At 34.0% G+C, this 25,909-nt stretch overlaps 3 protein-coding genes and 2 pseudogenes across 8 annotated transcripts; 1 reads left to right on the top strand and 4 right to left on the bottom strand.

Moving 5' to 3' along the window:
• Window positions 1–2,213: 2,213 nt before the first annotated feature.
• Window positions 2,214–2,687, bottom strand: LOC147291112 (agamous-like MADS-box protein AGL80 pseudogene; annotated as a pseudogene).
• A 1,703-nt stretch (window positions 2,688–4,390) lies between these two features.
• LOC147291111 (agamous-like MADS-box protein AGL80 pseudogene) lies at window positions 4,391–4,837 on the bottom strand (annotated as a pseudogene).
• Window positions 4,838–7,219: 2,382 nt separating this feature from the next.
• Window positions 7,220–8,112, bottom strand: ATLEA4-1 (Late embryogenesis abundant protein, group 1 protein). The gene is made up of 2 exons (XM_086236581.1): window positions 7,664–8,112; window positions 7,220–7,465 (listed from the first exon to the last, which is right to left on the bottom strand). The coding sequence occupies exons 1-2, from the start codon at window positions 7,739–7,741 to the stop codon at window positions 7,244–7,246; spliced, it is 300 nt and encodes a 99-aa protein (XP_086092707.1). The 5' UTR covers window positions 7,742–8,112; the 3' UTR covers window positions 7,220–7,243.
• Window positions 8,113–8,654: 542 nt separating this feature from the next.
• On the bottom strand, window positions 8,655–12,084 carry LOC147291109 (transthyretin-like protein). 3 transcript variants are annotated; one of them, XM_086236578.1, is made up of 5 exons: window positions 11,686–12,084; window positions 10,852–10,909; window positions 10,493–10,594; window positions 9,702–9,858; window positions 8,655–9,249 (listed from the first exon to the last, which is right to left on the bottom strand). In XM_086236578.1, exons 1-5 carry the CDS (start codon window positions 11,910–11,912, stop codon window positions 8,792–8,794), a joined length of 1,002 nt encoding a protein of 333 aa, XP_086092704.1. In that variant the 5' UTR covers window positions 11,913–12,084; the 3' UTR covers window positions 8,655–8,791. The 3 variants fall into 3 exon arrangements, with proteins under 3 accessions (XP_086092704.1, XP_086092705.1, XP_086092706.1); XM_086236579.1 differs by having other exon boundaries at window positions 8,655–9,246; XM_086236580.1 differs by having other exon boundaries at window positions 8,655–9,201.
• A 2,139-nt stretch (window positions 12,085–14,223) lies between these two features.
• LOC147291108 (3-hydroxyisobutyryl-CoA hydrolase 1-like) lies at window positions 14,224–24,768 on the top strand. 4 transcript variants are annotated; one of them, XM_086236783.1, is made up of 15 exons: window positions 14,224–14,345; window positions 14,448–14,513; window positions 14,861–14,941; window positions 15,135–15,203; window positions 17,438–17,501; window positions 18,255–18,334; window positions 18,473–18,556; window positions 19,657–19,741; window positions 20,729–20,814; window positions 21,920–22,041; window positions 22,563–22,623; window positions 22,807–22,905; window positions 23,871–23,972; window positions 24,052–24,093; window positions 24,320–24,768. In XM_086236783.1, exons 2-15 carry the CDS (start codon window positions 14,475–14,477, stop codon window positions 24,455–24,457), a joined length of 1,152 nt encoding a protein of 383 aa, XP_086092909.1. In that variant the 5' UTR covers window positions 14,224–14,345; window positions 14,448–14,474; the 3' UTR covers window positions 24,458–24,768. The 4 variants fall into 4 exon arrangements, with proteins under 4 accessions (XP_086092909.1, XP_086092911.1, XP_086092913.1 ...); XM_086236784.1 differs by having other exon boundaries at window positions 14,268–14,345; window positions 14,419–14,513; XM_086236785.1 differs by lacking the exon at window positions 14,861–14,941.
• Window positions 24,769–25,909: the final 1,141 nt, after the last annotated feature.

Below are 25,909 nucleotides of genomic sequence, written 5' to 3'. Positions count from 1 at the left end.
TATATTTTGAATAAAAAATGTATAAGGTATTTTTGGAACATGTTGGGTTTGAACCCATGACCATTTGATGAGAGTAAAAGTGTGAATTCCCACTACATCATTTAGTCACTTATGATATTTAAGTACATGTAATATATTTATAGGCATACTGATACTTGAAATATAATAATTTATAAAATTATAATTAGCATTCTACACCATAACCTTATACACTAAACTATAAAGTTTGAAACCTTACACCTTAAAAATTAACCCTATACTCTAATAATTTTAGTATATAAATTATAAATTATAGTTTTGGACTTTTAGTAATATTTTTACAATATAGAAACTATAAATTATATAAAATATAAACTAGTAATATTTTTAGACTTTTTGCAATGATAATATTTAAATAGAGACCTAAAATAATATCTTAAAAAAAAATGATATATAAAATATATTTAATTTTATAAATTATTATATTTCAAGTATGAGTAAGCTTATAAATATATTGCATGTACTTGAATTTCATAAGTGGTTAATTGGTGTAGAGGGAATTCATACTTTGACTCTCCTCACAAGGTCATGGGTTCGAACCCCATCATGTGCAAAAAACACCTAACATCTTTTTTATTCAATATATATAACTTTTATATAATATAAAATATATAATAAAATATATAATAAAATATATAAATAATCAGGTTCGGTTCGGTTTTTTTGTCAACCCGATTTTGTCTACCATTCTATATGTTTTTTGTTAGTTCGTGGATCAACTTGAAATGAACCCTATAGTTAATGGGAAAATTTGAAATGTTTTATAGTTCGTGGACTAACTTGAAATGAACCCTATAGTTAATGGGAAAATTTTAAATATTTTATAGTTTGTGGACCAACTTGAAATGAACCCTATAGTTGGTGGATGTACATGTAGTTGAGCCTTTATTTTATCAATCATCTTATTTTTACACCATGTATTAAATTTTAAAAAGTATTGTGAATTATGACAGTTTAATGAAATTTCTTGATTGTTGTTTTCATCTCGAGTCACTTGATTTGCACTTGATTATATTTTTTGAAATTTAATAAAGGATATAAAAATAAAGTAAGTGAAAAATAAGATAGAGGAATAAAAATATAAGCACTCAACAAAAAAATAAAATAAGTAAAACAATCCCCAGTTGAGGTCTCGAAAGACCAGCCCTGTAGTCTGCAAGGATACTAATAAGGCCGCCACTTTTAAAATAATTTATTACAATTTTGATTTATTTTCAAATGATCGACATAAAACACTTAAAAAATTAAAAAAGACAATTTAAGAGTGGAGTCCATGACAACCCTTTGGCCCTTTTGACAGTGCGCATTGCACCTGATGAGAAAGGCCTTGTCCTTCCCAGTGAATGAGGGCTACACCATGGAGCGAGAGTTGTGCCCTTACACTATGGTGATACCACCCAAATGGGCTATGGGTCACTAAATAGTGCTGATATTCATTTTTTTTTTGTCTTAGTATTTTATATTTAGTTAAGTGATATATTTATAAAAATTAAACAATTAGTTTTATTTTAATAAAATTTTTAAAATAAGATCAATATTGAATATATTTGAATTTGGTATCAAAGATTGATGCTTGTGAAGAAAACCATAGATGCTGTATGATATATATAGAGTTTTGAGAATATAGCCGTTGATATTTTTTCGAGTTTTATAGATTTTTTAATGATTAAAATAGAAACAAAATATTGATTGAGCGATTTGGACCGTTTGTAGCAGCTGCACCTCCTCTCTCCTGATGTGAGTGTCAAGTGGGCAAGGGATTTTTGGGTCTCAACTCACTTTAGGTCTCGGTGTGGCCCATATATTAGTCACACTTTGAGTTTCAAGTAATTTTGGGTCACACATTCTGGCCCATTGTGTGTATATGTGATCCATTTGATACCCAAAATGAGTTTTGACTCTCATTTTCCGGCTGCATAGTGGAAGGCGCCCATCCAATCTGAGGATAGTGCTCAAACAATTTAATCAACTTACAAATCAAATTATCATACACATCCATATATAAGATTTATACATAATATGCTAGGAAAATTCGAAGAGGGGTAATCTTATTAATTTGAACCTAGATTTTTACTCATTAGTCATTACAACCATCCAATCTAATAGTACCCATTATTTCACCAACCCATTATTTCACCGAACCCCACTTCTATTCTCATTATTATCGACCATTGTCATGCTTTTTTGGGGGATAAAATCTTGTATTCCTCAAAATCATCAACAATCTTCTCGACCAACCACCATAACTCGTTCAGTTCCACAACGCTCAGATTTTGCATCCCTTCATCGACTAGCTGTTGCGCGATCATGATCTTCTTCTCTAGATTCTCCTTCTTCAGCTTCTTCAACTTTTCCTTCGCTCTGAGTATCCTTTGCCTAAAAAAACTATCTTCATTCAACATCCTTTTGCATCGATCCATCTTAGACAATTGCTTGAATCTTGCAATCGTTTGTTGGGCTCCAGAGGGGTTCGGCCACACTTCAGGTTGAGTGTTGAACTCACTGTAAATGATTGCGCACATCTGAATTCCACAAAGGACGCTCAGCTCAATCATCTTCTTCATGAAGCCTTTCATCCTTTTTCTGAAGGTGGCTTTTCTTGCAACATCGTTTTTGATGTATGCCAGCTTCACTTTTTGTCTTGTCATGGTCAGATATGGTGGATTAGAGATGATTGTAAGGTAGTCTCTGTGGAGTTTCTTGCCCCAAAAAAGACAGTATATGTAGACTTAGAGATATGCAATTTTGCTCAAGCAAAAAAAAAAAAAAGAGATATGCAATTTTGTAAAAAGCCAGATGGATATGGGTTGGTCAGACCATTAATGGATTTTAATTAATGAAGGGTGCATTAATTTGTTTGGGAATATAAATTTGCTTATGCACATTATAGGAAGATATGACTAGTAGTGAGGTTGATACATTGAACTTGAATTTGAAGGGTTTGAATTACCAGAGCTCATGCCCTAGTATTATTCCTCTACCACATTATGTACATAGTTGGATGGTTTTCTAAAAAGATCACTTGAACTGTCCAAAATGCTCACTCACATCACGTTAGATTTTTCGTCTTCAAGAAAATTTAAAATTAAAAAGTAAATTAATGCAATTGCTATGAAACTACATGATCAAAAGAAAAATATTAGGGTACCATTTTTGTTGTACCACATGTGTACCATCTCTTTAATAGAGATATTAATCACTTATATATATATATAGTTATGCCACACCTCTATCATAGATGTGGTACACGTACAGGTGGTGCCAGAATTTTGGTATTACTAGCATTACTCATATCAAAATAACCAAAATTGAAATTTGGTATTACTAGCATTACAAAAACTGACATTAATTTGGCATTTTTATTACAACTTGCATAAAATTAATTAGTTTAAGAGACAACGCCTTTTGAAAAAGAAAATAGAGACTTCTAGCCCTAGTGGTAAAGCATTTGTCCCCCACACCTGCAACAATTCCTCCCATGAATGAAAATAAAAATAATAAAAAATTGAATGATTCCAACGACTGTGTGGGGTACCTGCTAAAAAAATATAAAATTACATTTTTTGGTCCATGTAATTTGACATGATTTCCACAACATGAGATAAAAATTACGGTTAAATACAAAAATAGTCCACAAACTTTACAATGAATCTCAATTTGGTCCACTAATTATAAAAAGTATCAATTTGGTCCACGAACTTTTCAAATTGTATCAAAGTAGTACAAATATTAATTTCTATCAAAAAATTTAACGAAAACTGGTCATGTGCACAGCAAATGACCACATTTTCAGAGATATTTTAGTTCGTTTATCACATTTTCATGTGACCAATTCCGTTAATTTTCAGATGGAAGTTAACATTTGTACTGCTTTGAAACAACTTGAAAAATTTGTGGACCAAATTGATACTTTTTATAGTTAATAGACCAAATTGAGATTCACTGTAAACTTGATGGACGATTTTTGTATTTAACCCTAAAAATTAATTTTGTGGACTAACATGAAAAAACTGCCATAATAAGTGAACCAAGGTACATTTCCCTCTTTTATTAAATATTTATGGTGGAAGCCTAACGAGTTATTTTCTTAGACACTTTTCGCATCCGTTGTGAGCGTATAGTTCTCAACAATTTAATCAACGTGCAGATCAAACACATTGATATATAAGATTTAAAACCAAAATGCTAGAAACATAGAAGAGGGGTAGTCGATCTTATTAATTTGCACCAAGTTCTTCAATCATCACACCAATCCAATTTGATAATACCCATTTTGCCCATTAAACAAATAATCTTTTTATTCTACCTCATTATTCCCCCCCACTTTTATTCTCATTATTGTCAACCATTGTCATGGTTTTGGGAACAAAATCTTGTTCTCCTCAATTTCATCAACATTCGTTTCCACCAACAAACGCAACTCATTGAATTCCACAACGCTCAGATTGTGCAGCCCTTTACTGATGAGCCCTCGCGCAATCATGATCTCCTTCTTTAGATTCTCTATCCTCAGCTTCTTCAACTCTGCTTTGGCTTTGAGTAGTCTTTGCTTAACAAAACTTTCCTGATTCAGCATCTTCTTTCTCTGATCCCTCTTCGACATCTGCTTGAACCTTGTGATTGTTTGTTGGGCTCCAGAGGGGCTCGGCCAAACAATAGGTTTAGTGTCGAACTGACTGTAAATGATTGCGCACGCTTGAATTCCACAGAGGACGCTGAGCTCGGCGATCTTCTTCAATGTTGCTTTTCTTGAAGCATCGTTTGTGATGTATGCAAGCTTCACTTTTTGTCTTGCCATGGTCACAGCTGGAATGATATTTCAAAAGTGTGGAATTTCTTGTCCCCAAAAGACAATATGTATGTAGAGTGTAGACTTAGAGATATGCAATTTTCGTAAAGAGCCAGATGGATATGGTTTGGTTTGACCATTAATGGTGCATTAATTTGTTTGTGAATATGCATTTTATTATGAACATTATAAGAAGATATGAGTAGTAGTGAGGTTGATTCATTGAACTTGAATTCCAAGGGTTTGAATTACTAGAGACACCAACCACCACCTCTCTATGTACGTATTTCATGCCCTAAAAAAGGCATAGTATATGTAGATTCAGAGATATGCAATTTTTGTAAATACCAAATGGATATGGGTTGGTTAGACCATTAAGGGATTTTAATAATAAAGGGTGCATTAATTCGTTTAAGAATATGAATTTTATTTTACACATTATAATAAGATCTGACTAATAGTGAGTTAAGGAGGCAAAATTCTCCGGCCCCATTAGTCATCGCGGGGCCGCACCCATAATATCTCAACCTGTTAATTGTGTCATAATGGTGGCACTTAAAAAAATCTCCCAAAGTATTTTAGGGCCATTTAATTATAATAAATCATTTGTGTGTTTTTACGAGAACACGGTGGACATTCATTTATTTGATCACATTTAGTCTATTTAGATGACTAAATGATTTCTGACTTAGTTAATTTTCGTAACGATGATATTTTAGCTTTTATAATTATTTTATACCCTCAAAGTTTATTGCAACTTCCATAAAATTAATTTAAAAGACAAAGCTATGTTTTTTATTTTATTTTTTCTGCAAATAAAAAGTATAGGCTTGTAGTTCTAGTGTTAGAACAATTATACCCCACATCAGCAACAAGAATTTGATTGATTCTTTTCTTCCTCAACATAAATTACGATCTTACTTTTTCCTGTGTCTGTTGGCCCAATGCTGGAACTAGGCGTGGAAAGACTCTTTGTAACTTACTAAGGAGGGTGTACTCAATTCAGATTTTTAAAGACTTTTTTTAAGTGACAAACTTTCAGAATTATGATAGACTTTCAAAGAGTTTTATAGACTTTTATTGACTTTCATGAAGTTTTATTAAAAAACTTTCATAGACATTGATAGATTTTCAATGACTTTTTGATACAAATATCATTGTGAAATAGTGTTAGATAATAGCATCCGTATATCACAAAGGGCAATGAAAACGCAATGAAATCAAACAGAAGGGCAATGAAAAAGTAGTGAAATCAAACAAAAAATGACAAGCTGATGAAAAAATAATCTCCAAGAAATCAAGATTGTTAAGAAAACTACTAATATATTGAATGATCTAAAACTGGTTTTCAATATTTGTCAAAACTTACTATTCAATGTTACATGGATAATGTTAAATTCAGGTAACGTTGACGAAAACGAGCTTCTAAGTGTGAAGACAATTAAATTAAAAAATAAAATAATACATAATGAGAAATGCATATAAGTTTTAAAATTTGAAAGAAATAATGTTGTATTACTACTTAACATATAAGTCAAAAATTTAAATAATGTTGAATTAATCTCTTTATTATTGTATCTAACAGATAAATCTAACTCAAGTCATCCTTGAAACTCTCAACGTAAACATACAAAAAATAAAAGGGTGGAACAATATATTATAATTGACATGTTGTAAACCCATAAAACTAACTTCTAGAGCACTGAAATCTGGAGTTAGAACCGTATATGACAGATCTATTTATATGTAATGACATAATGATGGGACAATATAAGGAATAGGTGTATCAATGTTGGAAGGGACATACACGCGCGCATGCAATGCTAAAGGAGGCGGAGAGAGAAAAGGGGAAGCCTTTTCTCAAAAGTCTTTCAAAGTCTTGAGGGGGAATGGAAGAGAAATAAAAAGATTTGGTATGTATACTTTAATGCCAAAAGTCTTTCAAAGTCTATGGATTTGAGAAATCTGTGAAAGTCATTGACATTTTGAGTACCGTATGACTTTCATAGACTTTTAAAAAGTCTTGATTGAGTACCCCTTGACTTTCATAGACTTTTTAAAAGTATATAAAAGTCTTGATTGAGTACCTCCTGACTTTTTAATTTAACAAAAGTCTTTAAAAGTCTTGATTGAGTACACCCCCCAACTTTAACTTGTTATAAGAAAGAAAAGGAAAAAAATAGAATACATTACTATAATTACACAACATAGATGATTGTCTAAATCAAATGAAAAATGGTATTAAAGCCTATGAGGAAGAAATTAACAAAGAAAATTACATGGAGATTAATGCAAGAACAATACAAATCATGCAATATTCCAATAATATTGAATAGAATACAAATTAATTAATACTTAGGGTAGGTACACAAACATACAGAAATTAAATGATAGAGAAATTAGAACATTTGGTTATTAGCCATGGCGCCGGCCTGTAGGATGCACCCCGGCTGTGTTAGCAACATGAGCATCAGGCCCCCCATGCTTTGCCATTTCATGTTCAGCCGCAGCCTTTTCCCCGGCTCTCGCAATATCCGCGGCTCTGGCCACATGCAGCGACATTGCTGCCTCTGCCTCCTTTGCCAATCTCACCTCATGAGCTACGTCTGTTCTCGCTTTCGCTATGTCTTTCTCTGCCTGCGTCCCATGCATATATTATTGAAATCCATAAAAATGGAATTAATCTGTATGAAACTCACTTACGAATGTCTTACCTCCTCTATTAGAGAGATGATACACAACATGAACAATATAAATAATAGTACTCATCCATAAAATATATTCAACAACTATTTATATGTAAATAGCAAAGTAGTATTGTTGTATATAATATACCTTCTCTTCGGCCCTGGCCTCTGCCTTGACCTTGCGCATGGCGCCTATCTCATTTATCTTGTCCTTAACAGCCTGCATTTTTGCCTTTTTCTCCTTTCAAACTGCCTGTACAAACCTAAATGAGCTGCACTATGTAATGCTTTAATGAGGCAACACAAGAATGCACCATATATATGGGTTTGAATGTTTGATACCACCCACAGTCTCCCTCTCTCTCTCTCTCTCTCTCTCTGATATGAATGTATAGTTGACACTTGTCAAGCATACAAAAGTTTATTACAAACTTGTGGGTGATGCTGAAGGGACTTCAATCAAGGTACTCTAAATAAAATCTCTTCCCCGAATGCTAATTCAAGATCCGATTTTTAAGATGAATTTTTGGAAAATGTTGTGGTTCGGACACCGCCTGTCATGCATATTCGTTTTTTAACCTTAGATTTAGACATGTTCATATTTTTTGTTTAAGATATAGATTCTCCACCATTAGATATGTCTGCTACAAAATGGTGTCCCTAAATGTTCTCTAAATTTTTATATGGTGTGACTCAATGTTCAAGAGCCAGACTTGCTGTAATAACATATAAGGTCCTTTTTTTTGGCCATGTAATATATAAGGTCCTTAAATAAGGTCTTTCAGTGAGAATATGATTTGAAATTTGAACCCAGTCCATTTTTTGTTTTTTTGGTCAATGAACCAAGTCCAATTAAGTTTTCTGTTCTTGATGAAAGAGGAAATGTGCAAATAATTAGGGCAATTCTATGGTCACCCACCCAACCACATTTGAAATCGGCATGGGCAGGGGACAGGAGAGGGGCCAGATTCGGAGGAACATAGTTCACATCAAGGTAATGTACCAACGTTGGCCAGGTCGGATGGTTCCAGATGCAATGATCTCTTGAACAGAGTAACTCTCCAAAATAAAGAAAATTGCCATTAACATTATCTCATTTCTCATATTCCAAACAAGCAAATATCACATGGAGGATGATATTGTTAAACAATTGATATGCTCTCAAGCATTTTTATTTCGTATCAACAAAGCAGTCTTCTGACTACATACATCTTCAACCAGAACATTTCAAGTAAAATTACTGACAGATTATTTGTCAACTGACCTACATGAAAGTCTAGCTTCCACGGTAAGTTGAGAATGAGAAAGGCGACAGCAGCAGAGGAACATGAAAGTGTTCCAACTTCTGTGACTCTCTGATTTCAAACACGATAGAAACGTAAGGAAAGAACCCACCTGGGCAGTACTTACCTGTGTTAAAACTTATCCTGTATACCCCTGGGTTCACTACATCAACTATGTTCATCAATTGACCGCTTCGCCCATCATTATCTGTAGTTGAAAATCCTTGAAATACCCAACCACCTGCATCTAACTCACTGAACACAGGACGAGGTGGGAGACCCTTCCACATTTCTAAGCATACCTCAATACCTGCACCTGGAGATCCTCGAGAAACATCCAAGACATGGGTTGTGATGGGTGGACGGGTTCGAGTTGAAGTTCGAGATGTTTGTACAGATGAAGCTGCAGAACCAGCAGTTAGATGCCCACCAATAATGTTCACACGATCTTCTAGGGTTCAGAAAACATCATAACATTGACTTAGATATAGCCGCAAATGCAAAGAAAGAAAAGTGGTTGTTTCTCTGGAGAAAGTGATTCATGAGTTAGAACTCTAAAATGTTTAAAGTTACATGGCAACTGGAGAAACCTACTGGATATGCCAGAAAGCCAGCAATGGGCACAAATTCCAAGAGCAGTTCAAATAGCTTTGGATTGAAATTTAAGAGGGATATATTGGTTATGAATGTAAAGAAAATATCAGTCAGTCACTCAGCTTCTTCATTTCTTTCCATAATACGATTTATGTGAACCTAGAAACATGTTATGCCTGAAACAAGCAATCCTAACAAAAGTCTTAACTTATAAATGTAGGAAAACAAGCAATGCCCAAAACTGCATAAGCATAATCCGAACAGTATGTTACAATTTTGAAAGGGAACTAGAAAAGAAATTAAACGTACCTTCCACTTTCTTCGCAACAACTATGGGATTCTTGTTGCCAGTTGAAGGAACATTTTCTTTAGTTAAAAAGAGCTTTGCAAGACGTAATTCTATTATTTTCATCTGCTCCTGGGCTGCAATCTCAAACTCAACTATGGGCCTGTTCGGATATCGTTTCTGCAAAAAAACATAAATTTTTTAATTTGAGAAACAATCCATGCAAAGTCTGTAGAGCATGGTCCCCGCTAAAGTGGTATCCTTTTCCTCTCATTCCATGTGCATCATAAAATAAACATCAGCACAAGGTCTGATGAATATCTCACAGGGTTTTTACATTTACTGTATGAGTTACCAGGCATAAAATTTTAATAAACAAAAAAAAAAAAAATTAAGGACAATATCAAATGCTCTTCAAGCATTGGTCATTTACTGTTAGGGCAATTGCTAATAGAAGAACAACATTTGCAGCTGTTAGGGCAATTACTAAAATGCAGGCAATCTTTTGTCTGTTGTAAGCACTTTCTTTTGGCAACAAGTAGAACATAAAACTTTTGATAGACAAAAAACAATGATAAATTGCTCTTATTTTAATTCAGCCAGAATGTGAAAACTAAAAAAAGATGTAGTGCACACCTAATGATACTGCAATATAAATTGAAATTCTTGCATGAATTTGATTTCAATAAATAATCATTCACTTAATGATTAGTATATCTCTGCAAGCTATTCTGTCATGATCATCATGATCACAGAAAGAATCTTTAGCATTTAGAAAATTTAACTAAAAGACAAACTTTAGTTAAAAAATTACCTTCAATTCAAAAAGTATCCCATCAGTACTCTTCCCAGATGCACAAATAAGAAATACAAACCCAAACTTTTGCCCATATTTAGCATTCCATTCAGAAAGTTCCTACCAAAGCCAGGTGGACCATGATTAAATAATAATAAAAATTGTTCATAATAGTGAAATAAACAGTAATGGAAACATCAAAGTTTTTGGTTTTTGCTTTGCAAACTTAAACAGGAAGAAGTGAGTACGGATATAGCTTAAATATATTTGATTTTTTTAAGAGAGAGAGGGAGAGAGGGGGAGAGAGACAATTAGAGAAAGAGAGAGAGGAAATAAAGACTTCAAATATACGCATTAAGTTGCTGAAGCATGCTAACCTGTGAGCTAGAACTAGTAGCAGTTGCTAAAGCAGTTGCCTGCTCTCCCTTACTCCACCTACACAAAGATTTCTAGACTAATTACTTGAGTATAAAGAGCTATATTTACAACAACAACAAAAATTATGGAAAAATAAGTGGTTAACATAGCATCAATTAGCACTGAACAATGGTACTCCAATTGCCTTTTTTATTAGTATAATTCTTTGCAGAGCATAGAGCTATTAAAACTTCAAGGGGTCTGAAAAAAAGTTTAACTTTGAAGGCCTCATCTTGAAGGTAAAACCCAAATCAAACACAAATTGGCTTAAGAAACTAAGCACTGAAATTGGCCACCTATTTGTTCAAAACATTCAAACGTAAACTAAACAGAGGATAGAAGTTGAATCTTCAATAAATTTTCTAATCACATTAAAAGCACTAAGTAACTAGTGTCCAGCAGTACTGAGCCACCAATAAAAATTAAACAAAACTAGATTTTAAATCCAGAAAAAGAGGTCAAATAAATGACTAAGCACAGTAAGTTTCAGCAGGTTAAAGCAAACTCATTGATGGCATGAACCAACTCATGAACCAACTCAATCTATGAAAACCCAGAACAGTTTTGTTGAGTCAAAACTCAAGCTACCTATTATGTCCATAAACTCAAACCCAGAAAAACCATAGTGTCAGGTGACTAGTACATATTAGTTATCCAGCAATCATCTCAAACTTTCAGACCCAATTTAGATTCCTTCAGAAAAATACAAAATTCTCATATTTCATTGAACAAATTAAAAAGAGACATATATTGACAATTAAAAGAAAAAGGAAGAGGAGGGTATGAAACTGAACTGAGCAGAGGTGGAGTGAGAAGAAGAAGAAGGGGTGTGACCGATCTGAGGGTGACCTGAGAATGCTTGGAGCCAACCATTGACGTCGACCTTGTTGAACCAAATGTCTCGGGCCGCAGTCACGGCTTCGTCGAGAGAAGCGAAAGGGGATGCCTTGGCCATTTCTTTGGCGAATTGGGTGCTTCCGCAGCATGCCAAGAACTCCGACTCCTCAAATTTCAATCCCATTTTTTGGTTTTTGGTTTTTTCTTAATCTTTCTTCTGTTGCTGCTCAAGTTCAAGCTATCCGTCTGCTGTGGCTGATAGTATGAGACTGGACTCTGGAGAAGGAGGTCGATCTCTAACAGTCAAAATGGTAATGGACAAAGAGTCACAAAGCGCATGAGAAATTATTAAAAAAGAAAAAAGAAAGTTTGATAAATGGACTCCAAGTCTCCAACCTTACTTATCGCACCCTTTCCAAGTTCCAAGTGACTCGCATGTCACTTTATTTATATATATAAACTAATGGTCATTCACTCACTCACCATGGGGAAGAATTTTTTGCTCACATAATCACCAGCAATTAATTTTAATAATTAAAATATTTATATTTTAGGGCATCATTCAAATATTATCTTTACAAAAAATTAGTCAAATCAGAAACTATTTAGACAGTATATTACTATCAACATTGTTTACCCTTTATCTGACAGATTGTATTTATCTGCACAATTTAAATGATCAAACAATTACGGATTTGACTGATTTTTTACAGGGACCTAAGAAATAGAAGGTCCTGATCATTGAATTCTCCGCTGTATAATTGCTGGGTGGTTAGGTGAGCGTGAAATTCTCTACTTTAAGGTGAGCGGATAATCATTTATGTATATATAAATAAGTTCCAACCTTATTTATCGCACCCTTCCAAGTTTCGAGCGCTCGGGCAGGTGTGCATGTTTGTACGTTTGCACCTGATCGAATCTCGATCAGGTGCGGACGTGCGAACATGCGAATGCCCTATAAAGCGCTCGGTAGCTTCACCGAGTGCTTGACAAAATTTTTTTTATAACAGACAAGCGCTGCTTTCTTCGCCGAATTTTGAGGGTAACCCCCTATTTTTTCACCTTATCTCCTCCTAAGATATAAATGGATTTGGTGAAGGCGTTATGTCAGGGTTTAGCTCTGAATTTTAGGTGGAGCCTAAAATTTTGAAGCTAAACCATAACATAAACCCCAACCAACCAGCGCCAAGTGCTCAATAGTTGTAAAATTTTACACTACCGAGCACTCGGTGTCAAATGCGAACGTGCAGACGTCCACACTTGAATGAGCTTGTATATATATAAATGGTCAGAGAAAATTGAAATGATATTAGTTATAATAAACTGGCTAAAAATTTTTCTATTTGGCTTATTTTTTGTATAGGTAATCTTTGAATGATTTTTAAAATAGCGGTTTCGATCCTTGAATTGTAAAATGATGTTCTTACTTTTCTTAAAGTAAAAACATTCTTACTTGAAAATTTTCCTATAAATGTTTTTGGTTTTCTTTTAAGTAGTGTATAGAGATAATCATTTTGCAAACATGACTAGTTTTGGAAACCCTTTAAAAAACTTGCATTTTGGACATGTGAAAGGTATAAGTTGTTCCTCCCTCATCCTTTTATAATGTGTCAATTAATGATCTATAAATCTTCATGCAATAATATGGTGGATTAATCTATTATCATCAATTAATGATTGAAAAGCTGTCTATTAATTTTAATGTATCGATGTAGTTGATAAATAGTCGATAATGATGTATAATGTATCAGATAAATCATATAATACTAAAAAAAGAAAAACACAAATGAGAAATTTTATTCAATAACCCCTTTTAATACTCCTGAAACTATTTTGACCTCATAGCTCCAAATCATACTTTTATGACCTTTTTGCCTATGAAATATTCATAATACCCTTTATATAAATTTTTTTTTTATTGTAATTTTTTCTTTTCTTTTCTCTTCCCCACCCAACCATTGCCCTATCGTCGCAGCCCCACTCGCCGGCCTAGCTCGGCGCCTTTATTCCCCGCCAATGCAATAAACTTAGCAGATGCAGCAGACTCAATAGATGTAGCAAACTCATCAGATACAAGTATACAACAACAAACTCAACAAAATTCAATGAAAAAAAACCACGTCACTTAGCAAAACCCCTGATCCGCAATAAAATTGGATTGATTGTAAATATCACACAATAACAAAATGCTTGTACTATGTGTTCGTGATTTAATTTTTCACATGTCTATAAAACCAAAAGACAAAATACATTTCTTTAAGTGTCAATTTTTACACAATTTTTTAACACTAACTAAAAAATGAACCGGTTAATCATTTTTTTTTTCAAGGCATATCCTGATTTATCACTATATTTTCTGATTTAGCTTTATAAACAAATTAATAAATTAGAGATGTAAATGGCCAAAAAAAAATTAAAATGTAAAATAAAAATAAAAGTTTATTATTTATTATATAACATTAATACATTATGATGGCTGCCCATAAATAATGACATCCACCACGCCACGTCTCTGACCCAACCCAACTGTTTCTACTATTTGTACTGGATTAGATGAAATGAACTGACGCTAAGCTCCGACGACAACAGCAATCGGTTGGTTTTATCTTCTGAAAAGGTATGCTTACAATCTCTACACCATATGTATAGAGATTGAGCAATTCAAAATAATATTCACTGAATCAGCATAGAAAACTTTGTCTCTGTGTGTGTGTCTCAGTTGTTTCAGCTCATCTCCAGTACAGTCATGGCTTCTCTCAACTCTAGCCGACACGAAGAAGATTCGGTATAATCAATTCTCTAAGCTTTCATACCCTTTACATTATATATGTGTGTGTATTTGTTTCCGTTGTAACTCAATTCATACTATGCTCTGTTTGGTTTGTCAGAAAATTCGTATATATATATTTTCTTTTAAAATTAGGAATAAAGCTTTGAGCTTCATGTACCCTGTCTACATCATATCTAATGTTTAAATTCCAATTTCAATTATTCTCTTGAATTGAGTAATTGTGATCATTTTGTACGCTTTACTTCCATGGTTACCATATAATTGAACATTTTCCGTTATGTGCTCAACTAAACTAGTGTGTTTCTTTCTGAAGCTTATTCTTTGTTCTTGTTATCTGCTAGGTTTTAGTACAACAGAATTTGTTTGTGAGGACATTGACATTGAACAGGCCTCGGCAATTGAATGCCCTTTCCTTTGAAATGGTATGCCTTATGATGAAAAGATATTTTACTGCCTTATTTTTTTAAATCACTCTGTGGGTTGTGTACATTACAATGTCTTGAGTTGGAAGTTTGACATCTTACTGTTCCTCATGACTAGAATCGAGTATAGTTAATATAAGCTTTGGTGAAACACGAATTTAATTGGTGTTTATTAATTGTTTCATTTTTGTAGATCTCTCGCCTGTCGGAACTTTTCCTTGCCTATGAGGAGGATGCTAATGTCAAGTTGGTGATTGTCAAGGTACTCTTCTTCCATGTGTTAATTTTCACATGCATAATCTTTAAACGGCATCAAAGAGAAACAAGAAAGAATCTAGTAATAATCGATAGCCTTCCAACTTATTATCTCTCAATTGTTTGGATGCTTGTTAAGGTGACAAAAAGGATTTAGAAGCTTAGGATTTTTTTTTTTTTTGTGGGAAGGACCAAAGGAGTAGGTGAAGGAAAGAAGGATCACTTGGTTAGCTGGAAGTTGTGTCTAGTCCATGGATTTTAGGTGGATTGGGTGGGGAATTTGAAGAAAAGGAACTTTCCTTTTGTAGGGAAGTGGTTGTGGAGATTTCCTCTGGAGACTTTGGCACTTAGTTACATTCCAATGGATGCGACTCCACTGAGGTGGTCAGAGGTTTTGGCTGATGCCCATGGAAAAACATCTCTCAGGGCCTTTCTGTGTTCTCCTCTAATCATTCTCCCGCAGTTAGAATGGGGGAGGGGTTTCATTTCTGGGAAGATAGTTGGGCCAGAGTTTCCACTTTTAGTGTCATCCCCCCCCCATCTCTGTATGTTTATTCCCTTCTCTTTGTCTCCCGGGTGGGCTGCAGAGAGCATTGATGATTTATCTCTCCATTGTCTAGTGGCTTTGAGATTGTTGTATAATTTGTCGCAAGCTGCTAGGTTGAGCTGGGTTCTGTCCTTGTCCTGTAACGCCTTATATGTGGAGATTTTTTGCTCCTTTGGCGGAGGGGAGAGGGCAAAGGTGCTGTGGAGATGTGGCGTGCTTGTTAGCCCTATTTTGGGTGATATGATGAGAAGGAACAGTTTAATTTTTGATGGGACGGATGAGGAGTCTGTGGATTGCTTATGAAATAAGGTTAGATTTTGGGCTTCCGTATGGGCATCAGTTCCTTCTGAATTCTGCGACTGTCCCTTCAAATTTAGATGGGGAAGCTGCTGTCTCTTAAGTCTTTTGAGTGTGGTTGTCTGATTCGTTTTTGGATGGGTGTCGTTCTGACTGTTTTCTGCTAAGGTCTCTCCGTTTCATGTATATTGAGGCTTGTTTATTTGCAGAGTTCTAGTCCACCTTGATTGTACCTCTCAGTTTTTATTAAATTCAGTTCCATGTTATATAAAAAGAACTAGTACAAGACATATAGAGCTTTTTTTTCTTTGGGGTATTTGATGTTTGTTAATGTTTTCTCTTAAAAAAAAATGTTTGTTAATGTTGAAGCATCTATTCACCATTATTTTTGACAGACCTATGCTGTGTACTTACATTTACTTTTTAGCTGCATTTTAATATCTAAATTTTTTGGGTTTTGTGTAAAGTCTATGAGCATCAAAGTCCATGGCTTGATATGGTGAACCCACAATCTTATGAAGATGTAGGGTCTACTGAATTAAGATTTTAATGGGTTTTCTCCAAGATAAGTGTAATATAAGTTTAACGAGAATGTACATTTTATTACCACTTGCAGCCCCACATAGCAATTTATCTTGATCATTTTTCTGATGGAAGGCTGAGAGCAAGAGAATTTCAGCAATTTTTTGGCCTTTACCAAAACAGGCTTAATATTCCTGGTTTTATTTTCATTGTTTTCATGTCTTCTTCACTTAATTATCGCTGCGTCCGTAACCAAATCACCATTACAACCCCACCATATCCTCAGCTCAACCTAACAATTCCCCACCACTCACAATATCACAAAAGCAAACAATCTCTAACACTATTACCATAAGCAAGCACTAACCCATGTAGTAAATCCAAAAGACTACAGTTGAGGGATTCGTTGACACTGAGTTAAAAGTTCCAAGGATGGTTTTTTGACAAACCACAAAATTTCATTTGTAGTAACTTGCAATTTTATTACCTTTTTGAGGTTGGTGAAACATAAATAAGATTGTTGACTTATCTTTTTCACCTCGAGCCTGACAAAGCCTGGACAAGTCACTTGACTAATCTCAGCCAGGGTTGTTGGTTCATTCCCAACTAAGGATTTGAGCTACTTCGTGATATCATGAGTCACAAGGTCTCAATTCTGCACACTTCATAGCAATGCCACAAGGTTGTTAATTCAAACTATAACATATATTACTTTGGTGTATAATGTATTGTGGAAGATATAGAGGTTGCGTTTTCATCCACTAATGCTTTGAACGAATTAATGATTGAATGTGCATACTCCTTTTTCCAGCTATACAATGAAAGGAATCAATATGACTTATATGCCATCTGTTCTTGTTTTTGGTGTGTTTTAGGGGAAAGGAAGAGCTTTTTGTGCTGGTGGTGATGTAGCGGCTGTGGTTCGTGATATTAATGAAGGTACAGCTCCTTTCGTCATCCGTCTTTTTTTTTTTTGTTAAGAAAAAAACCTAATTGTGTTTTTAGCTTCTTCTGTTGCATATCAGACAACTTTACTGATCCTAATCATCAACTAATGAGCTATAGCCTAGTTGAGGTGCATGTCATCTATATCTTATGCCTTCAATTTTCAACTATTATTCATTTCCCTTTTCTGGTTCTGTAGCTTGAGTTAGCCACCTTTCACTGGGAAACTGCTGAATTTTATCAACTCTTTTATTATTTATTTATAGAGTTTTTTTCAATTTTAGTACCTGGACTTTGGCCTTTGTCCCAATTAGGTACTCAAACTATTTTGTCGCCCCTAAAAAAAAAAAAACTATTTTTTGTCCCAATTTCATACCCAAACTTTTAGTTTGTCCAAATTTGGTATAGAATGTGACTTTTATCAAATAGTACTAACAAACTTTGGTCATGTGCCTTACACAAGTCTTATATCAAGGGTCAGTTAACTCTATTCATGAACCTGGGTTGACTAGAATGCCCCTAACTTTGACGCCATATGTTAGTACTATTTGACGGAAGTCACAGTATATACCAAATTGGGACAAAATAAAAAATTAGGTATGAAATTGGGACAAATAATACTTTGGGTACCTAATTGGGACAAGGGGCAAAGTTTAGGTTACAATTTTGAAAAAACCCTTATTTATAAGATGCAGTAGAAATTACTGCCATCCTGATATGATTATGTTGCCGATTTGTATCACTTAGGAAACTGGAGATTAGGTGCCAAATTTTTTCAACAGGAGTTTATCTTAAACTACTTGATGGCAACATACAGTAAACCCCAGGTGACCCAGCTCACTTTCTATGTGTAGTTTTCATATTAACTTCTATTATGACTTTCGGTATCAGATGTAGTCTTGGTCAAGTTAGCATATATTTGAAATATGTATTTTTTCTTACTGTTAGTATGAACATCATTGAAGGTTTCAATTCTGAATGGAATTGTCATGGGAGGTGGGGCTGGTGCTTCAATACATGGTAGATTCCGTGTGGCAACTGAGAATTCGGTATGTTTCCCACCTTTTTTCTGGTCTGAAGTTAAAAAGTATTCAGCTGCATCCTTTAGATTTGAAGTATTTATAAATTGCATCTTTGCCTGACTTTTAATCTGGAATGATGATTCTTGTTTATTATAGCCCACTTAGTTATTTAATGCTTTGCTCTTGCAATTCAAATATGTATGCTTATATAATCTGCTTGTTTTTCTCTGTTTTGTTTTTTCTTTTTGTCCTTTTTGTGTTGAACTATGGTCAGGTAATTCTGTATTTTCTGCAATTCTGCTTATGTTATTCACAGTAGAATATGACTCGACTATACAGGCATAATTGTGAGTGCCCTTCAGACCTAAAAAAAGAAAATTGGGAGTGCACTATTTGCAAAATTTCAATGCTGCATGTGTAAGCTATGCAATTATCAGTTGGTTTCAAGACACTGAAGTAAACTTTTATTGCTTTATATGACACCCAATGCTTGTATGAGTACATTGAAAATCTTTTCATTGTGAACCTGATCAAGCTTCAAGCACTGAAAACATAGGGTTTCTGTTTGGGGACCAAAGTCCATTGGCTTTGATATAAAAGAAGGTGTATGCTGAAATGTGTGGAAAAAGATTGATGGCATACATTGGACATTTTAAAGTATAGAATGAAATATTTTTTTAGTGGATAATTAAGAATTTTATTTTTGCACTATATGGCAGACTTTTAAATAACAAGCACACAAGGAAGGCGCAGAAGTTGCCATTTTTATGCAAGACTAGGGGGGAATGAATAAAATCCCAAGCTTTATGTATAATGTGGGTCTTTGGTTTGACACTTTTATTGGGAAGATGAGAAATGCTAGGTTTTATTCTTTATGGAAAAGCAAGAAAATTTTTCAATTGTTTGAAGAAGTTTCACGCCACTTTTATCTGATCTATGCACTGTGATATTTATACCATTGCTGTGGGTGTTACAAGCTACGGTTTTCTAGTGGAATTACGGTGATACATTTCATGACAATTTACCAATTTATCCATTTAGATTGTTTATTTCATTTGGGAAGGCAATTAGGAAGCTATCTTCTTTAAAGTAGCTGGTCCTTCTTATTTCTCATTAACCTTATGCAGGTCTTCGCAATGCCAGAAACAGCTTTGGGACTCTTTCCAGATGTAGGTGCCTCCTATTACTTGTCCAGACTTCCTGGATTCTTTGGTAATCCCTGTTATATCTTCGATCTCTGGACTTGTGTTCTAAAGTGAATCTTTTGCTTTTCTTCACTACCTTTTGTATGATTAATATAAGATTATTGAAAAGCGCCAAAATGGGAGCAATTCCAATGTAAACAGGAAGTACAGAGAAAAAAAAAGGAAATCATAAGGAGTAAAAGTTTAAACCTCAAATTTACAAAACAATTCTTAAAATACCAACCCTTACCAAAAGAAGGGATAAATTTCATCCTCTTTAGTAATTTCACCCTCACATTGCTAGCGAGCAATATTTGAATTTAGTCTTCACTCTTTAAACAGTTGAAATGTATTGTCTTTGTCTAGCAGTCAACAATCATATGTAATACACTCTTTACTTTCATAGTTCGTACCATCATATTTGCCCAGTAAAATTATAACTAGATATTACCATCATATTTGCTAAGAAAAATTACAATTAGATGCCTCATATGATATAGTCTTAAAAATACTACTCGAACTTATGAGTTATGACCTTATATATGCCTTGTTTATTAAAAGGGTGTTCGTCACAAGATAAAAGATTTTGGTTATTATAAGAAGCATACTACCATTATTTTTTTTTTCATTTACAATTTAAAAAGTTATTTTTTTTTGTTTTATCTAGTTATTGTTTGTCACAAGACTCACAACAAAATATAATTAAATTTTTAATTGATATAGATTTTCTTGTTATTTATTTTAGAGGCTTTTTTTATTTTTTATTTTATTTTTACTTTTAGTTCTCCATCTTTTATCAAGTAGTGAAATCCAGGATTTTTTTTTTCTAATGATTATATAGTTTTTTAATCTCTTTTCTCAATTTTATTTTCATGTTTGTTTGTTTGTTGCTTTTTTTTTTTTAATCATATGATATATCAATGATCTTCCTGTATCGATTATTGTGTTTGATATTGAACTTTGTAGACACTCTTTTGTACTCTTATTCATCTCCCCCCTCCTAAATATGTGGCAGGAGAATATGTTGGTCTTACAGGTGCCAGATTGGATGGTGCTGAAATGCTTGCTTGTGGTCTTGCAACTCACTTTGTTCCCTCAACGGTACGCTACATCCTATTATTATTGGTGTTATTCTATACCAATAATCATATTTGACATTTAACAAGATGATAATTTGATTAGTTTAGGAATTATGATGGTTGAGAATCATAACTTCATAACAAGTATCAGCATGGTTTTGCTTCCTTTTGGGAATTTTGTGCACATTATTTTCTAGCTTTTTTTATGCCTAGTTGGTGCAGAATTGCAATGAGTCACAGACTTGAGTTTTGTTGACTGTCATGTGTTTTTAGTCAATAAACTTTTCCTTTTCCTTTTGTTACTTTAAATATTTACCCTCAGTTTTGTTAACTTCCCTCTTCTCACATTAACAATTATATCACCAAACACCTCTAACTTGTAGTATTGGCTTCTATAAGAAATATTGTGCTGAGAAATTGCTGGTAGATAAGCTGCAAAATTCAAGTGAAAATGGTTGGAAAGAGGGTGAACAATGGCATTTCCATTGGTCATGGCAGTCAAAATCCTGGCATGAGCAGTTTTCTGCAGTGCTGTTAATGTCTGGAAAACAAAAGTTAATTCTTGCGTAATCTTAAACTAAAACCCACAAATGCTTTCATATTTCCAAGGAAACTTCCTCAAAGAACGTTCAAAAGAATATGGGTAAAACCTAAGATCAAAGAACAAAAAGAACTCAACTGACATGACAGAGAGGAAAGGAAGGTGACCTGGACACCAGGGTTGGGGTTTCTTATTGCTAAGGGAAGCTTCTGGCAGGAAATTTGGGTAAAGGAATCTGTTTAGATTTGTGTTAAACTTATACATAATAAAAAATGAGGGGAACTTTTGTTTTTCTTTTTTAATGAGAAGGCAGGCATTACTGTCCATCAGAAAGCTCTATGCACTTTATTCATGTCTATTGCGAGTTTAGAGTTTACTCTTGACCCTAGAATATAATTATAATTTAGAGTCACCATGACCTGGTAATACTTTAGAGATGTTGTAAATCTTGTTGTTAAACCAGTTATGTTTTCTTGGTTATATTTCATTTCTCTCTCTAAATTAAATAATAAGTTATTTTCCCTTCAATTATCTGAAGGCTACTTAGTTATTTTGAGTGCATTTTATGTGTTTCATTGGTCGACAGAGATTGTCTTTGTTAGAAGAAGCTCTATGCAAAGTAGATTCAAGTGATTTTGCCACTATTTCAGCAATTATAGATGAATACTCACAGCATCCTGCTCTGAAAGCGAAAAGTGCTTATCACCGGTTAGTATTTCTTCTTTAATACCTTTTGTTTGGGCCTTCTGAATCTATTGGACTGTAATTCATTTGCAATGTTGTCTCTGATCCTAACTCTTTAGGGAAGTTACTGTTCTGCATGAATCCTATTTTGTCACTGTAGAATTGTCAATGGAATACACAAAAATATATAATCATTTTTGGAGCTGCAGCACAGCTCACGAAATTGTATCACCACCAAAAAACCTTGGCCAACACCTAGTTCCTAAAATTGCACACTATTCTTAATATTAAAATTAGAAGCACATTGGAATGTCTAAATTGCTATGCATGTAGAAATTTCTATTGATGAAATTGGTAGTTTGCCGTGCACATTAAGGAAAGTAGCTACATCTTGATGAATGATTCTTTTAGTAGCTATGCATTGCGTACTCATGAAATGAATGATTCTTTTAGTTCAATTAAACCCATTGTTTGTTGATGAACTGATTATTTATTCGTAAAAAATCACAAGTTTGGAATATGTTATTCATTTCTTTTGGTTACAGGATGGATCTTATTGACAAGTGCTTCTCTCGAAGAACAGTAGAAGAAATTTTATCTGTGCTGGTAAGTCGATTTGAAATTTAAGATATTGGAAAAGTTAGTTTGATATTTAGTGTGTTCTGTATCCTTGGAAAGTTTGTTAGTCACTTGGCTTTGTACTAAAATAGTTTACTTTTAGTGTTTTCTACTTGTCCTTGGTGAAGAATTTAAACTTTACTTGACCATACCTTATGCTTGCTATTGAAGGAGAAGGAGGCTACGAACAGGGTGGATGATTGGTTATCTTCAACAATTCAATCACTGAAGAAGGCATCGCCCATGAGTTTGAAGATTTCTTTGAGATCGGTATGTTTGCAGCAGTCTTTATAATTGCTCTGAATTAATTCTCAAGTATCAAAATGATATGATTACTTTGTGTTGAAGCATGACATAGCAGCAATTCCTAAATTTTGAAGCCTTATCGGTAATCTGTTACATCTCAGCTCCATAAGAAAGGGGGTTTTTGGCCTTCTCCTTACATAGGCAAGATATAGATGGCTTGTTATGCACAGGGCATTTGGTATTGGGTTTTATAAGTTCACTCTAAAGATATGAAGTCATGCTTTGTATTTTCATAATTGTATACCAAAAAATTGAAGTCATTCATGGTCGTCATCTCCTTATTGTTGGATTGAAGGTAGATGGATAACATTTTGTAGGGAGTAAAGAGAGTTTTCAATAATAACTCAAACTAGATTACAAACTAATGGGTCAGCCCTATAGAACAATCCTTAGTTCTGACCAGTCAGGACATTCTCATCCTTACATACTTGGAGTCCAATAATATTACTACATGCTCATTATAGTAAACAGAACTTTCTAAACAAGCAATCGAACACCCATTCCCTTCCTACGTGTCCTAACCCAACAACCGAAACCCATGTAAATATTTAAAAAATGACACGTATAATATATTATTGGACTACATGAACTTTTAAGGATGAAAAGGTCCTCATTGGTCAGTACTCAGGACCCAAGTATTATTCAGCCCTATATATTTGTATTGGTGATACACCTTGATATGAACTCATGAAGGGCCACATTAACATCTCAAATAGACTGTTGGGAAAGGCAAATATACATTTATGAAATATCTCTTTTTACTTTTGCCTAAGCAGAGAATGAGGTATTCTAAATGTCACCTAAAACTAGAAATTTAAGTTCCATACCATCCTAATTGTTTTAGGACAAATATGAAGAAAATTTATGTTGTAAGAGCTTGAATCTTGCAAATTGTAGACTTGATATTAATTTTGGCATTGCAATTCTAGATTAGAGAAGGAAGGCTCCAGGGAGTTGGTCAATGCCTTGTTCGTGAATATAGAATGGTTTGTCATGTTTTGCGAGGAGAAGTCAGCAAGGACTTCAGAGAGGTTCAGCTTACTCACATATTTTTCCTTTCCTAATTTATTCTTTATCTTTTGGATGATTTAACCTTGCTGCTATTTGCAGGGTTGCAGAGCTATATTGTTGGATAAGGATAGGAACCCAAAGGTAGATGGGCATTCTGTTTCCCATATATATACATATGTAGAATGTATGCATATATTGTTGGATAAGGATAGAATTGTCCCACATTTATATATGTATAGTTGTATACATATTTGTGTGCATACATGCATATATGTGTGTGGATTGTACAAATATGTGTGTATATATATATTTCTACAACTTGGACTAAATTTTTCTTTGGTTTCCTTCGTTTTGGTCTTCAATCCAGTGGGAGCCTTCTAAATTGGATCTCATCACAGACCATATGGTTGAGCAGTACTTCTCCAAGATGGATGATGAAGAATGGGAAGACTTAAAGCTGCCTGCAAGATCCAACTTGCCTGTAACTGCCATTGCGAAGCTCTGAGTGATGTCATGGTGTTTTTACCTACTCAAACCTTTTAGCATGTGCAGGCTATTTAGTTTGAGATCTTATGTCAGCAGGTACATATAGGCACACCACTCTAATTCATGTTACTAATGCCTGCTATTCAGCCATATCGTAGGTCTTGTATCAGCCCCATTAAATTTCCATAATCCCATGGCTGCTAGTCTAGGTGAAATAAATCAGTACTTACAATTGGATTTAAAGCATATAAAGATGCGTATTTACACATTGTATTAAAAGAGGCATTCTGATGATATTAATGTGAAGCCTATTGGGAAGCCTTTTTTCAACTTGCAATTTACACTTACTTTAAGGTGCAGTCTTGCATTGAAGTTTTATGCACACTCGAACTATCAAGCTTGTTTGTAAACAATATCTGCAAGGACAGGCTGTGGTATCCTCAGAAATATCCTGCAATTTTAATCACCCAGTTGACTAGTTGAGTATAAGCAGCCTATGGATTTTGTGTTTCTAATACTATGATTTTACATATTTAAGAGAAGCTTGTTAGATGCCGGTATAAGTACAGAAATAAAATATTATGTGTGCTTCTGATGCGATGTGATTTAAATTTAGAGAAAGAGTGATAAAAGATAATTTAATTATATTTTTAGAAAGAAAAGAAAAAGTAAGTTGCCATTACTTGCATGAATGTATGTTTTTTTTTTTTTTTTGGGGGGTAAATACGAATTGATGTTCTTGGTAGAGTGTTAAGGGGTCAGTCTTAAAACTTTTGGGTCAGAAAATGAAACCCAAATTGCTTTTTGTTATTTGTATATAATATTTAATCATTTTTACAATTTCAATGCTTAGACATTTGAAAACTTGCCTCCATCACATAGATGTGTATCTTCGGCACACCAATAACCAACCTCTTGAACAGCATGTGTCCAAAAGTCGTGGTTCTCAATTTAATATTTTAGCAGCAGCTGCTGGAGCCTGCTGCTTAACTTGGATGGCCAGTTCAAATAGAAACTTCTTGTACGTATTGAGTGAGTCTATTGACTGTCTTTTCGTTTTGAGGGGATACTCAAGTTTATTAGGAACACAAAAATTTTTGCTAGCAACTTTGCTTTAATTAATCAAATAATTAGCTTGGTCATGCTGAGTGAGTCCATAGTAATGCTGAGTGATTGTGTTGCCATTGGTTACGTGACTACGGTATTCCAAAAGAATTGAGTTGATCTAATATTTGCTTTTGGATATTTGTTTTTATCTTTCTCATTTATACACAACTACTAGAAGAGAAGTAGAGTACTCTTTGATTTAAGGAAAAATTACAGTTTAGTCCTTATAACATTTTTTATTTGATCTTTTCAAATAAAGCCCTTATTTTTTCTAAATAAAATCCTTTGATCATTGTCTTGTCAAAGAAATATGTCATTATTTTTTTATTTTTTGAGGGTATAGGGTACGGGTTAACCTCATACC

This window comes from Dryas octopetala, chromosome 3 (genome assembly GCF_963921425.1).
Source record: "Dryas octopetala chromosome 3, drDryOcto1.1, whole genome shotgun sequence".
Taxonomy (NCBI): domain Eukaryota; kingdom Viridiplantae; phylum Streptophyta; class Magnoliopsida; order Rosales; family Rosaceae; genus Dryas; species Dryas octopetala.
Note: the sequence above shows the minus strand (reverse complement) of the source record. Positions and strands in the feature narration are given on the sequence as shown.